General features: G+C 47.0%; 1 protein-coding gene across 1 annotated transcript in view; it reads right to left on the bottom strand.

Moving 5' to 3' along the window:
• Positions 1 to 15,705, bottom strand: part of Tet (Ten-Eleven Translocation (TET) family protein) — a 101,957-nt gene that overhangs the window by 78,071 nt on the left and 8,181 nt on the right. Inside the window, 2 exon segments of the mRNA XM_033384203.1 lie at positions 882 to 1,007; positions 15,620 to 15,637. Coding sequence (XP_033240094.1) covers positions 882 to 1,007; positions 15,620 to 15,637 — 144 coding nt within the window.

The raw sequence follows: 15,705 nt of genomic DNA, 5'->3' as shown, positions 1-15,705 counted from the left end.
CCCCCAGTCCCTGTGGCAACAATACGAGTAAGTAGCTTGCCGCGTCCCCCCCCGCCTGCCTTCTCCTGCGCCAGAGCTCTGGGGTCTCGCGTCTCGTGTCTTTGGCTTCTACGTGCGACATGTGGCATACAGCTTTCTGTGTGGCTCTGTGCTGCACAAGTGGTCCGCCTTTGAAGCACAGTCAGAGTAAGAGCCAGAGCCACAGCCAGAGTCAGAGCCACAACCAGAGACAGAGATGGATAGATGGAGGGAGAAAGAGCCGCATCAGCGTAACTTTGTCTGTTGCCCGTTTTTGCCCGCTTTATTCCTGGCCTTTTTTTCTGCTGGGTTTTTATGGTGGTGACCCCCAGAGCTACGTGCGGCGGCGGCAACGGCAACGGCGTCTGCTGCCTGCGGCGGGAGATTATGCCCGGGTCTGGGTCTGGGTCTGCGGCTGGGTCTGGGTCTGTCTGGGACGGCGGCTGCTGCCTCTTTTGGGGGAACCCGGCAACGACAGCAGCGACGAGTGCCTGACTGCCACACTGCCACTGCTAAGGATGACGACGATTTTTGCCAGACAATGCCAGGGCGTGATGACGTGGAAAATGTTGTTGCCGCATAAAGAGCCATTCACCGGGGCACTCTGCTGGGGCACAACCGCAGACATTCTGTCGTGTCGTCGCGTGACTTAATTAGTTCCGTTCCCACGAACGAAAGCCAAAGTGGGGATACGAATGGAGCCAAAGGAGGTGTTCTGTTCGAATGGTGGAGCGAAAAAGGGATTCGAATGGTGGCAAGAAAGAGATTCAGTTGGAGGCAAATTAGGGGATCCGCAGACTTAACTGAAGAACTGTGCCACAAAGGATAAACGGAATAAACGTCAAGTAGCATCATCCACTTACCCCAGTTGTTGGTGTCCCATTGCCTGTGGCACTGGCACCGGCATTGCCGTTGCCGGCTGACTTTCCCTTGCCGCGGCCGCGCTTCGAATCGGGTCGAACGGGCTGACCATCGGCTCCATAGATTATCTGTGGGCGGAAGAAAAGAGTAACGAGGAGAGAATGAGTTAAAAGTGTCGTCAATCAAATGTTCAATCAAAACAAATAAGTAACACTGTTCGACAGAGTTGATTTCGATGGTTTTCGATTATTAAATGCATATATATTTCTCTCGCTCACACTGCCCTCCCGCTTTTGTTGAGCTAAAGCTTTTTTAAATTTTAAATTAGTTTATTTTAAAAGTTTTCATTTAGCGCCAAAGCTAATTGATGGTTCAAATATTTGCTAAATGGTTGTAGCACCAACTATATGTGGCGCAACATCTTCGCATTTGACTAAACTTTCAACAGAACAGCCAATACGCCACCTATAAATGGCGCCATCTAGTTGTGTCTTAACGAAACATGGGATGTAGAGCGCGTGTTGAGTCTCGTGTATGTTACATTCAGCTGTATAATAAATGTAATATACATTGTAGATGGTACATTACACTGTATTCTACACAGCATCGATAGCGATTTTATGTGGCGCGGCTGTGCGGACTTTTTGAAAATATCAATACATCATTTTAATTGCAATATCTGTATTTCATAGTAAGCAGAAATCTATATGCGAACATACGAATGGAGATACATCCATTTTTTTAAGTGAACTTGAGGTCCACTTACACTTAATATTGTACCGCAGAATTGATCTTAAACTACTCTTTTGTAAATAAATAAATTTGCCTTCTTTCATTCAGCTCAAAAACATACGATTTTAGATTTCTGAAGCTATATTTGCATGGGACTATACCACATACATACCACAAGGATATACTTAATATACATTAAGATTGTTGGGAAGGCTATAAAACAAGACTTTCAAATGATGCATGGGTTGGAAAAGTACAAAACAGTACACAAAAAATGGTCATATATATTCAAGATCGATAGCCAGAGGGGGATCTATCTGTTACTGGACATAAACACTCTTTATAGAGTACCTTCTAGAGAGTTCTCCATTTTAAACATATAAAAGACTGCCAACAAACATTTCTTAGATTGATTTATCGTTGGATACAGCTCCAAAATAAATCGGAACGAAAACTACATCCTGAACAGTACTCCCGCACCTTTTTCCAACCCCTCGAACCCCCAAATACCACAAATATGTGTATTTTTCTCAGCAACAACCAGTTGAATTATGACAACGGACCTCTCTCTCTAGCTCTCTCTCTCTCCTGTCCATGGGAAAGATTGAATTACTCTCCATATGGAGGATCGAAACGAAAGTGCCATAAGAGCCCCATAGATAATTCCAATAGGCATGAAATAAATGCTGCCTGCCACACACAGGCACAAATTTCTACAGAAGATGTTTGAAACCTCCTGTTTGACCGAAAACTTGGAGTCTTACAAATCTATTTCCGGCGCAGAGAGAGACGGAGGGAGGGAGGGAGTCATAAATATCAGGAACCTGAGATCCCAATCCCAATCCCGATCCCAAGCGGGAGAAGCCATTAGGCAGAGTGCTGGAAAACTAACAGAATAGAACAGAACCGAAACGGTAAAATTGGAAAAAATGAACACAAATTTCAATGGTGTGTGCGTGCGCAGGCGTGCCCCTGTGCCTCACTGCCTCTGATGCAGAGGCAGAGGCAGAGCCAAGACGAAAATAGATCTCGAAGGGCGACATATGGTTCCAGACAGCTTCGCAGGAGTGCCTCTGGAATGCCTCACGCTCTGCTGTGCTGTGCTGTGCTCTGCTCTGCCCTGCTCTGTCTGGGATCTGGTATCGGGGGTCTTTTTTGGGGTCTGATTGACAGCCGCTACATCTTAACGGTAAATAAGCGACGCCATCTCATTCCATCCCCCCATTGCACATTTCCATTTCCATTCCCATTCCCATTTGCCCGGCGTAGTCGCATTTTACATTGTTGGCACGCGCAGGCGCGCACACATGTTGCCACAACGTCAATCTCATCTCAGAGGCAGATGGGGCAGGCAGAGCAGGCAGGCAGAGCAGGCAGGCTGTGGAAAGGAAAGGAATGGAATGGAACGGAATGGAGTGCAAGGGAGAGTTTCAGTGCGTCTGCGTACAGGCCTGCGTTCTCCTTCTTGCCTCCTTGCCTTCTTGCCACTCAATTTTCAATTTTAGCAGCAGTTGTCATTTCGGAAGCAATTATTTTAATGCAGAGTCAAGAGCCCCGGAGCGCCCAGAGCCGAGAGCGAGAGAGAGAGAGAGAGAGAGAGGGAGCCCCCCAATGATGGAGACGATGTCACTTGGGCCTGGGGATTACCTACAGAATGCCATTGGGGTTGCTCTGGCCTGGGGCTGGGTCTGGGTCTAAATTTAGTTTCAGTCTTTTGCGGAGATCTCTTAAGGTGTTTTCGGTTGAAATTGATACGAGACAAGCAAAGTACAGTTGCGCCTGGTACAGTTGTGCTTAGAAATGGTAGAGCCAGAGGAGCAGCACAGCAGCACAGCAGCACACAGAGGGCGTCCACAAATAGATGCCACAATGGGCTGTTGGGAGATGTTTCGTGCTCCATAAAGCGATCATCGAGGGCCTGAGACGCTTCAAAGTCTCAGGCATACATATATGTTTACTTGGGACTCCCCATTGACTTGAATGAATCGTTTGATTAACTAGGGAATTTCATATCGAGAAGCCTTCTTAAGAGCTTAACTATACAACATTCGAGGAATACCATCCTCATGCCACAGTATTTGTACAGAAAAACTTAAGAAAGGTCTTGTATGCCTTTTTTATAAAGCAGACTTTGAAGAACAATCCATTCAAAGATATTCCCTTGTGTATCATACCCCAAAAACACCTTCCACAGCCGGACAAGTCCCTCCGAAACACCTTTCACAGCCCCTCAAGCCCCCCAAACACCTTCCACAGCCGCACAAGCCCCACGAACACCTTCCACAGCCCCACGAGCCCCACGAGTCCCCCCAAACACCTTCCACAGCCGCTCGAACAACTGATTTGTGGCGACGACGCCTCCTGCCATCGCAAGGAACAACGAAAGTAGGCACAAGGACAACGACCTACTGAAATTGGGCCAAAAGTAGGCAACCCACAAGGCTCACACACACACGGGCACACACACACACACAGCCGCAACGGTACTGCTGAAAGCTCCGTCACTTCTGATGGCAACAACAACAACAAAAATCGATGACAGTGTATGCGCCTCGAAATGGAACCTTTTTTAAATCAATTTTTTGCAGGCGGCAGGCAGCAGGCGGCAGCTTCCTGTTTTTTTTTGCGGCTGCCTGCTGTCTGGAAGATGGCTCTGCTCTCCAGCAGCTCATATTTTGTTGTTCTGTTCGTGTTTTGGCTGGCTCCACTGTTGACTTTATTAGCGCCAGCAACGGGCACAGGCAGCAGCAAAAGGCAACAGCAAAACGCATGTCGACTTAATTGGGGCTATTAGTTTTTATTAAAAGGAAGCCCCTAACTGACGATGAGGCAAGTGGCAGGCAGCTGCGGCGATACAATAATGAGGCATGCCTCAAAGCTGCCCGCCAAATGAGGAGAGTGGACGGGGCTCCCAAATGGAGTTTCGGTGGCGTGGCGCAACAGGTAGGCAGCGCCCCAGAAAGCACCAAAACCGCAAAGGCCACACGCACACACTCACACAGAGGGAGGGCGGCGACGGCAGGGGGGCCGGCGAGGGGGGGGGGAATGAACGGTACGACCTGACCTAGCACAACAGCCGCACACTCGTAGGGTTTTGTGGTAGGGAGCCGGTAGCCCGTAGCCGGTAGCGCCCCAACGGGAGACTTCTTTTATGGCACAATTTTTTGGGGGAAACCACAACAAGCTGCCCCTCCCCCCCCTCGGCTGTCTGCGGGCTGCCACCCTTCATAATGAGCCATAAAAAAAAAGCTCCTTTGACAGAACCGAACGAACGGAACCCCTTCCTGCGCCTTCCTTGTGTGTCGATGTATTGTCGACCGCCGCTCCTACTTGTTGCTGTGCCACGCCCCCGCCCCAATCGAATGCCTCTTGGGGTTCATTCAACCCTCCTCTCACGGCCAGGCGGTTGGGGGGGGGGGGGGGTGGGAAATCCTGACCTGTGCCAAAAAGCCTGACATTAATTATTTCCACTCCACCTGTGCGAGCAATTACGGCCAACCCTTTTGGGAAGCTGCGGGCTGCAGGGGGAAGGGGGAGGGGGGGGGCATCGATTTTCATAGGCCGTAGAACATCTCAAGGTTACCTTAATCTCTGTTTATTTTGATTATCGCCTTTGTGTCCCCCCCAAAGGCAGAGCTTTTCCTGATTAGCGCGCGCGTCCTTGAAGGTTGCCCAAAAATCTGTCTGCTCTCTCTCTCTGTCTCTCTCTGTCTCTGTCGCTGCCTGTGGGGTGGGATTTTGGATGATTCACTGTCTCGGAGGCGCAACATGGCCGACGCCTGACAGGATTTGCTTTTTATGGCTTATATCCCATTTTGATTGCGGCTGTCAGCCTTTTTTGGTTTGGTTTTTTTCTGTTTTTCTGCTATTCTGTTTTCCTTTTTTGGCTGGTTTTTCTGTTTTTGGGGGTTGACTTTGCCCAGAGGGTGGGTTTCCCGTTTCTCGTTTCTCGTTTCATTTGTAATTGAAGCAACAACCCCTATATATATTATGTATATGTATTTCTGGCATAGGTACGGGCGGGGCGGGGCGGGCCGGGGGGGTGGGGTGGTTGGTGAATGCGTCATCGACAATTTGTTACACGTCATTTGGATGCGAGCAAAAATTTTCAATGTCAATTGCGAGACGAGCCAAGGCGACATTTCGCCACCCCCCTACCCCCTACCGACCCCCCCTTGGGTCTCTCGCAGTCTCTCCCCTTCTTTGTGGCGTCGCTGAAATCCCCCCCTTGAGATGTAACCGTTTTGATATGTGCTAAAAAGCTCACTTCAAATATTTATCAAGGTCAAGTTCAGGCAGGAAGGAAGGGCGGACAGGGCAGGGCAGGGCCGGGCAGGACCGGGCAGGGGGAAGGCAGGAAGTGTTTTATTGTTTGTTGAGGTAGCGCGGGGGAAAATGAGTGATAAAAGGGGTATTCCAACAGCAACAACAGCAACCACAGGAAGAGCAAGAACAATGAGCGAAATGAGAGCATTTTGTTGTTGCCTTGTGACACAATTTGTGAGCTTTGAATGCGGCGGCAGGAACGATAGACGGGGGAGGGGGGGACGGCGTCAGTATCGGCATTCAGGAGGAGATCCTTGAGGCAGCAGGCAACTGCAGTTTTCGCTCTCTTTTTTTTCCAATTTGAGGGGCAGAGCCAGAAGAGAGCCTTCTGGAGAGGCCGAAGATTTTCCCTCTTCCCACTCGGAAGCGGCCGTTACTCTTCATTCAAAAATAAGTTTATTGTCTAAACAATTGAGTCTTACTCCTTGTGAGCACTCTTCGTATAATATTTCTCTGCAAATCAAACCTTTTTGGCTTCTCCTGCACTTCAAGTATCGATTGTAATGGCTTGCATTGTCTACACGGATAATACCCAAGTTTAAACCGACTTGCAGAGGATTTCAATAAACTTTTGCAGGCTTTCAATTAGCTGCCCAACAGCTCAATAGACTCAACAGATTTGCAATGCCAAACAATTGGCAATCCGATGGCCCGGATCGAAAACAAAGAACTGGATGCAGCCGAGGAGTGGCCAAGCCAAGGACGGACAATGACAGTGTGGCGAATCCCGAACAATCAGGGCCAGCTGTGCTGCCAGTTAAGCCGAAATACCCGAGGGACCCGGGAGAGCCCGGAGAGCCCGGAGAGCTCCGGCTAATTAGTTAGATGTGTTTTGTGGCATGGCTGGAAAGTGCATTAGGAAAAGGGGGCATCTCCTGTACCTCAGCCAGAGGGAGGGACGCACCCAAGGAGCAGAAAAAGAATTAATTTGAAATTCCATTTCGTAGATTTAATTGAGTTGAAATCAAATTAAAAGAAATTTATTTTCAACCCTCATTGCGAATTTTTTTCTCCCCCGCTCTCTCTCTCTCCTTTTTTTCTATGTTTTTGCCCTTCACCCACACCCTCTCCCTCTCCCACTCCCACTCGCACACGCACGCACTATCCTCCTCCTTTCTCCTTTTTTCTGTGTGTTTCTCTCTGCTTAGCCATCGTTTCTGGTATTTTGTAAAAGTGCGTGCCCGCAGCAGCCTCTGCAGTCAGCCCAAACGAGATAGTCCACAGAGAGAGGGCGGTGGCGGTGGCGGTGGGCGGGGGGAAAAAAAGAAAAAATTCAGACTCGTTTTTGGGGTTGCAAAAATGCTCAACGGCTGGGCTGCATTGCGAGGAAAATCGATAAAAATGTACCCCGGCCCGCTCTGGTGCAAAATCCAGCAAATCCATTCGACCCCCTCCGGTCGAGCACTGGCCACGGGACAGGGGATACGGCGTATTCCTGCCCGGTTAATCCACTCGCACGGACCTCTCATTCTAACACCATTCGCTGCACTGCACTGCAGCAGGACATTTTTGCGTACGGCACGGCACGGCACGGCACGGCATTAATTTTTAATTTGTCGCGTGAAATCCGGAAAATGATTTATGCATTTTTGCTTGAAACACAAATTAAAAAGCCATTGCCATTGCCGTGGCCGTTGCATATTCAACAGCAAGACAACAATGGATTGGTTTGGGGCATGGTGTCGAAACTTTTCGCATCGACTGTGTTTGGTAACAAGAAATGCAAATAATTCGCTCGAATTGACAAGAGTCCAGAGATAGAGATAGAGAGAGGCAGAGGGAGGGGGAGAGAACTCTCCAAATTGCATTTGATGGAGCAACAGAGTTGTGCTCTTCCCTTCCTACTCTCTCTATATCTCTCTCTCTCCCTCTCTGGCTCCTATTTTACACTTCTCCTCCTCCTCTCTGGAACTCCTTGCTGGAACTGTGTGACCATTAAACTGCATTGAGCGAAAGGAAGGTTCCCCCCTGGCTAGACATTTGGGATACCCTTTTGGCACTGATTTGAAGGAAAATATCGCATAAGTCCGAAGGGCATTCAACGCTAGAACTAAGAACTATTTGTGGGCGGGAATATAGCCATGGAAGCCACGCCTTCCAGCACTTTTGCGAGGCTTTGCTTGAACTCCAATGGGATGACCCGCGGATGGATCATTCCCTGGGAATATATAGAGTCACGGCTGCCCTTTCTTGATCAAGATGAAACAGTCCGTCGAATGAAAGGACTCCTTGAGAGGACTTTTTTGTGGGGAAACCAAATTGAAAATAAAATTCTAGAAACGATGCGATGGAGAGGTGCCTTGCAGTGCACAGAATTTTTGTTTAATTTGGCAGCATCCCAGCAGCCAGCAGGCAGCAGCCAACAGCAAAGCTCGCACAAAGTTTCTCCTGCTGCTGTGGCAGTGTGGCAGTGGCAGTGGCAGTGTGGCAGCTGCAGCTGGGTTGGTGGCGCAGTAAAAGTGGCTTTTGTACGTGCAATGACCTACCAACACATAAAAAATGCAAAAAGTGGCAAGGCAAGGCAAGGCAAGGCGCGGCACGAATCGCGCGCTAAAATATGCAAAGGACGATGAGGATGATGTTGGCGGGAAGGGAGGGAGGGGGGGGGGATGCCAGTAGGATGCCATGCCTGAATGCCTGGCGGATGCCTGGGCCAAAAGATGTTGTCGTTGCCGTTGCACCCCCGAGCCCCAAAGGCAAAAGTTTCAGCAGCAGCCGGAGCCAGAGCCGGAGCCGGAGCCAGAGCCGGAGAGCGACTCAATTTGAGGCAAGGACAAACTTGCGGGGGGGGATTTAGGGGCACCGCTCCTGTCCTGGCTTCCAACTTCAATAATAGTCAAGTGCAGTGAAGCGTTTTGCCAACTGCATCCCTTGCCATATACCACCCCCCCCAGCACCCCCCTCCGCCATTCGGGGGAAGAAAATCAAAGCCAAGTTTTCATCCCCCCCCCAGGAAATTTCTTCATTTTATTTGCACTCTTGCTTTGGTGTTTCTCTCCTCTACCCCTCACCCCACCCCTGCCCACCCCTTCCCTCCTCTCTCCTCTCCTCTCCTATTCCTTTCTTATATTTTATTTTATTTTCTTTCGCATTTTTGACGCTTGCCTTGCAACATCTTTTGGCACCAGCACGCATTTCTCTCTCTTTCTCCCTCTCGCTGTTTTCCCGCTGAATTTTCACTTGCCACACACTGTGGAGAATGTACGAGTGTACGTGTGTGTGTGTGTGTAAAAACTTTGCATTTACCCTTGGCAAGGACTTTTGCCCAGAACGAACGAAAGCAAAAAGTTTTATTTGCACAGTTTTCTTTTTCTTAAACTTTTGTTGCGAGAACCCCGCAGCAGCAAGCAGCAGGCAGCAAGCAGCATAAACTGCTTGCTTGCAATTTGTTGAAACAAGTATATATATATATATATATATATATCCTTATATATGTATGTATGTATGTCCTATGCTCTCCCAACAAAAGCTGACGCCAAAGGAGCGTCATGTCAAATAGGGGGAAAAAACTGTAGCATGCTTTTGAGCGCTCGCTTAGAAAATTTCCACTACAAAAAATTGAGAGGGAAGAAAAAATGTGGAAATTTTTTATAATTAACAGCGACAAAGTAGCACAGGGGCAGCATCATCATCATCATCAGCATCAGACGCTGTGCATCGGCATCGGCATCAGCTGCTTATCAAAAGCCAACAATCGCCGAGGCACAAGAGATGCCAAGAAAATTGCATTGGGGCAAGTGCATTAGGGTAAATGCCACACGGAACGGAACACTCTACTTTGCACACATTTCTTTTCTTTTCGTTTCTTTTCTTTTTTTAGGGTGCCAGCCCAGGCGCAACTTTTTCCTTTTTGCTGCCTGCAAAATGCAAATATTTATACAAACTACTTGAACGGTCGTCGCACAAGGGTGGGGGGGGTGGGGGGTTGAGTGCCTCACGCATATTCGCCAGCAACGGGGGGGACAACAGTGCGTCATCCTGTGCGATCCACAGTGAATATCAATTAAGTGCAACCGCCTCTGCCTCCAATGGGCGCCAAAAGTGCCGCAGAAAGAGTGTGAAAATCGAGTGGGGACTGCGTTTGATGTGCAGGCAGGAAATTTGAATATTTGGGGCCTCGAAAAGCCACAAGCTAATTGTGTTGAAGAGCCCTCTTCGGCGGGGCTTTGAACCCAAGAGAGGTGTTGACATTATGGCAACACTCGCTTGATGAAGGGGCAAATAGAGAGGGGGAGGGCAGCCTATTCCTATCCCTAGATGGAAAAATGCCTCTTAATCTGTGTTTCTTCATTCGTTTTGTATTAAGATCGCTCTCTCTGTCTCCTGAGCAGTCTTCACTGTATTCCTCAGTGGCTAAGGGGGTATATATGTATATATATACGAGTATATATGTATAAAGCCAAAAGGAGTTCAGGGAGTTCAAGCCAAGAAGAAGCCATTGCAATGCGTTCGTTCCTTTCTTTCCTTATCCTTGTGCTTATCCACTTCTGGTTCTCCTGTTACTCCTTCTGCTGCTGTTCACCTTCTGCTGAGTCTCCTTCCACTCGGCCTTTGTCTGCCTGCTGCTCTACGCGTAATGTGCGTAAGGCGCAAAGCGCTTGAAAGCAAGCAGTGCGTCAGAAGTGCGTAGGTGTGGGTGTGTGGGTGTGTGGGGCAAAAAGGAGGCCGTCAGCTCTAGATGCGCTGCTTTTTTTGGGCCGGGAGGGTATATTTGTATCCGGCAGACGTTGGCAGAGATATCCTGAGACTGGCACAGATCTGTCTTGGATACGGCCCCTATATAGCCTTGATCTGCCCCCTAGAGGGTATCAAATATTCTGCACAACTTTCTTTCTGTGGCTGCTTGTTGTGCGTGTTGGGTTTTTGTTATGCTTCCACTTCTTATGCTGCTGCTGCTGCTCTCCCTCTCCCTCTCCCTCTCCCTCTCCCCTTCTTGCTTTTGCATAAAAGAGTGCGTGTGCTTGTGCGTCTGTGTGTGTGTCTGTGTGTGTGTGTGTTTGTTTATGCGTATTTGTTTGCATTGCTGATGATGTGCCAGCAGCAGCAGCAGCAGCAGAACGACAACAACAACAACAATAGTACGTACTTTATGCGTGCGTGCCAGCTAACATTTCCGCCTTTCCCCCCAGCAGCCATCCCCCCCCCCACGAATACCCTTCATGGGAGGGGGGGGAGTGGGTTAGGGGGCGTGCAGGATTGCAATTAGAAAACTTGCGTTGCAACTTTTTCTCCTTTTTGCTCCATCCCCATCACCCATCCCCCCGTTCCAGCCCCATCCCCACCCCCAGCTCCATCTACAGCTGTAATGCAATGCGCTAAATTGTTTGACGCACTGTGCCTGCTGCATTTGTATGTGTGCCTGTGCTTCTCTGTGTGTGTGTGTTAAGTGCAAAGTCCTGCTCACAGCAAGGACTCCTCTGCTGCCAGCTACGTGCTGTGAAAGTTTTTTTTTAGCGCATTTCATGTTGCACGTTTGACGCATTGTTCGTTGATGCCGCCCGCCGCCACTGCTGCTGCTGCTGCTGCCACTGCCACTGCGAATGCTGATTCTGTAGAGGATTTTTGGTACCCAGCAGACCAGTGGGGTATGCCCAGCCTGCAGGGAGGGGTCCCTGGAACTACAGGAACTCTATGCTACCGAAGCTTTTGATGCATTCTAGGCCCTTGAACTCTCCTCCCATTTCTGCTATCCATTCAAAAAATACTCTCAATTGAACTAATATTCCAGATATTCTGGTAAGGATCGTCGGGGACTAGACTTTTATTTAAAAAAAAAGACAAATATTTTCTATAATCTGAGCAGGGTATCCTTTTGGTCGTGTCCTTCCGTGACAGGCTACTCGTTTTTGTTTGTTCTCTTTATATTTTTTTAACATTTCTTAAATTCTTGTTTCGCTGCTTTCTTTCTTTCATTCTTTCTTGAGTGCAAACCACCCCCACACACAGGTCCGCAAGGAGCTAAGGGATGTTTATGCCAGGACCTCGAACAGGACCTCTTGTACGCCGCACTTTGGCGAATGACTTGACTTTTGGTCAGAGAGAGAGAGAGATCTCTGACGCATACTGTTGTGTTTTTTGTAGTTGTAAACCTTCAAAAAAAAAAAACCAAAAAAAAGGAACAGAAAAACCTGAAATTAAATTGATTTTTTTCCAGGCAAAAAAAAATCTTTATACCATGTACTATATATTTAAGAGATCCCTCCTCCCTCCTCCTTGCTCCTGGCTCCTGCAACTCTTTCAACAAGAACAACAATTTATTGTTTCAATTATATTTTTCAATTTGCGCCGACAAACAAAAAGTCCATCGGCTCCAACGGCTCCAATGCTCCAATCGGCAGCAAAAAAAGGCTCTCAGCTATAAATAAAATAAATAGCAAACGGAACAGAAATTTGTTTTTCCCCCCCTTCCCCCCCTCTACCCATGGGTTTTTTTCTCAGTTTGTTGTTTTTGTCAGGTTTATGCGCGAAATGGAAATTGTTTGAGGATTGGGGGGCGGGTGGGGGGAAAAAAAGCCCGGGAAAAGTTATTGAAAGTAAACATGATAAAAAATAAAAAAAAAGTGAACAAAATTGTATTCCCGCTTTTTTTTCTCGTTGTAATGCAAGCAGAAATTGTCTCAAATAATATTTAAAGAAAATTAAATTGAATTTACGGCGCGGGTTCCTTGTCGTTGTCGTTGTTGTTGTTGTTGTTTTCCAGGACCCGCAGTCAACAGAATGATAAGCAAAAATAATCAAAAATCGATTTGCAAAGTGCGTCTCCATCTTTTTGCTTTTTTGCTGTTGCTTTTGCTTTTGTTTTCGTTTTTGTTGTAACAATATGCCAGAATATTTTCCATTTCATGTTTGTTTTTCCCTGTTGCTGTTGTCTCTGTGAAAATGCAATCATTTCCTCTGATAGGCAGGCACTTTCGAACCAGGGAACCAGCCAGGACTTTCACTGGGAGAAAGCATTTGGGAATCTTGCTCTGAACTAAACGGATTTTGGCCGGAAAAAGGGGGTAAAATCCGCCACAGGAAGCGAAACAGGAAAAAGTACAGAGAGGAAATGGCAAATCCAAGGAGAGGGCGATCTACAAATTTCTATGAAAAGTTCGAATCAAATTAAGAGTCCTGCAAGTCCTGAAGGATGTTCGTGCCAACCAATTCGATGGCCAACCAAGTCTTATGAATTCCACATTTTCCAACTACAAATAGCCCCAATCAATATTTTGAAGGGCCCGTCGTTACACTCACGAAACGCAGTGCCCGGGCCCCTTCCAGGGTCTGGTGCCCCATTTAGCCTGACGTTCTGCTGCAGCGCAGAAGGCCTTCAGCAATTAGTAAGTTTTGTAACCTGCTGACCCTCTAAGCCCTCTCTATCTCTATCTGTGTGTGTGTGTGTGTATCTGCTGGCTACATTTAACCCCTCGAAAAACTGGACTAAATGACAACCGTTTCCTCCAACTCCCGAGAGCCCCGCACCCTCCCCCTCCCCCCTCCCCATTTTTTGTGTGCTTCTGAGCTTCGCTTGGGGTGCGAATTTTCGCTTAGTTCGGGGCGTAGTGTAGGAATAAATGTGGCCTGTGAAAAGGGTCCGTTCCGACAGAGACCGAGAGGAGTCGGTCAAGCTGAAAAATATGCTGCAATTGCACCTTGCACGCATGCCACCAGCCACCAGCAAGCAGCAACCAGCCACCGGCAACCAGCAACCAGCAACCAGGAAGGTGCAACAGAGGGAGACAGCCGCCGCTAGGTCTTAACCCCTTTTTTCTGGGTGCCATGCATCGCTGGATCTGTGTAAAAATAGAGTGAAAAAAGGGGTTCCATGGGGTTCTAGGGGTTCCATAAAATGCATAGGTATATACACATAAATATATATGTATATCCTTGATCTATTTGAGCTCTGTCTATCTTTCTGAAGAGGTGGAAAATGTTGCTGTTGCCGTTGCCGTTGCTGTGGCAATTACGGGGCTCTGGTTGCGTCTCCCGCTCTATTGTTGTTTGTTTATTAATAAACAATAGCAACAAACAAATTGCTTAATTGCTGCGATTGCACCTGGCCACCTCCCCACCTCCCCCCCTTGGGATGCTTCCACCAGCATCAGCCTGGGGCATCATTAGATGAAGGATATTTGTGTCTCATTAAAAAGAAAGTGGAGGGAAAGATTTCTGCAGTCATTATTGCCAGAGAAAGGCGGGGGATTTGAAGGCCGCAGATTAAGATACATGTATGTATCTCTTAACTGGGCCAGATGGATGATGGCTTAAATGTAGTTTTTCTGGGGGTTTTTTCCCCCAAATACTCTATAAAGCCAAAGGCTCTCTGCTTCTGGCCTTCAGCGAAAGAGTGTATAGATTTTCAAGGAATTCTCCCTCTCGTCCACACTGCGGTACTTTTGTCCTTTAACCATTAAGAAGGACCCCTCGGCAAGGAGCTTTCCTTGGCCATGCAAATTGCCAGCAAGTATACGCAGCGTTGTCTCGTAATTGCATAACATTAATTTGCATTCGCATTTGCATTTGCAACTTGCAACTTGAATGGCATTTTCTCGGCATGCTCTCTCCCGCTCTCTCCCGTTCTCTCCCGCTCTGTGTCGCTTTTCCAGTGCAATCAATGAGCGCGCGCGCTGTCTGAACTTAACAAGGATGTGGAACATTTATTTATTAAACATTTAACAACGCTTTATGATCAGCGTAGATTTATATAAAAAATGCGCGAGCAGAGCAGCGGTGGCAGTGGCGGTGGCAGTGCGGTGCGGTCTCTGTGGCACGCAAGAACCCACCACCACCAGAAGCAGCCAGCAGCAACCATTCCATCATCCATCCACATGAGCACATGAACGGCGGCGGCTACAAATCAGTTCCACAAAGCATTCAATTGCGCAGATACACAGATACAAATGCACAGATGCATACATAGAAACTAACACACACACACGCACACACACACACACACACACCAACGAGTATTTTATTATTTAATTTATGCGAGCGGAGACAACAACAAAACAACAGCAAAAATGTGCTGGTAAAAAAATACAAAAAAAAATCACCCGTCAGTCCATAGATGAAAAGATACATTCATTTGTATCTGCAGATCCAAACAATGGAAATTGTGCAAGGCAAAACAGCCAAAAAATAATCCAAAATAACATTCAAACAGCTCTAATGTTTAGGTAGAAAAAAAGAATGAAATTTAAGGAAAATTAATCAAATTTAACCCAAAGAAAAGTCACACAAAAATAATGTATCTATAATTCCTGTTTCTAGTATTACCCGGAATATTTGTTTGCACATTTCTAGAGATTCTTGGATGTGGAATTGCTTCTGGTTTTCCCCCATATTTACCAACGTCTTATGGGCACAATGGGAAAAGGAAAATTCCAAATGAATTTCAGGATTAAAAGCTTAAACAAATACTGCCAAAAACGAAACAAAAATATTCAATTAAAACTAATTGAAATTCGGATACAGAAAAAAAATACCAGCAATTGAAGAGGAAAAATCGTTTTGATTGCTTTACGGAAAAGAGAGAGAAAATGTAATAGAAATCTATGGAAAGCCTCGAGGCTTAAAAAAAAGTAATAATATAAATATTCTTTTTTTTGGTGCTTAAATGGGCTTAAATAATTGAATTCATGAATTAATAATTACAAATAGTAATGGGGGGAATGGATTAAATACAAATCGGAATACATACGGTTTTGGCTTTGGGTTCCTGCAATAAAAAAAAAGAAAGCAAGAAAGAAAAATGAAAAATAAATTAATTATAAATGCAGATGCAGA

Source organism: Drosophila pseudoobscura, chromosome X, assembly GCF_009870125.1.
Source record: "Drosophila pseudoobscura strain MV-25-SWS-2005 chromosome X, UCI_Dpse_MV25, whole genome shotgun sequence".
In the NCBI taxonomy this organism is placed as follows: domain Eukaryota; kingdom Metazoa; phylum Arthropoda; class Insecta; order Diptera; family Drosophilidae; genus Drosophila; species Drosophila pseudoobscura.
This window is presented reverse-complemented; position numbering and strand designations above follow the sequence as displayed.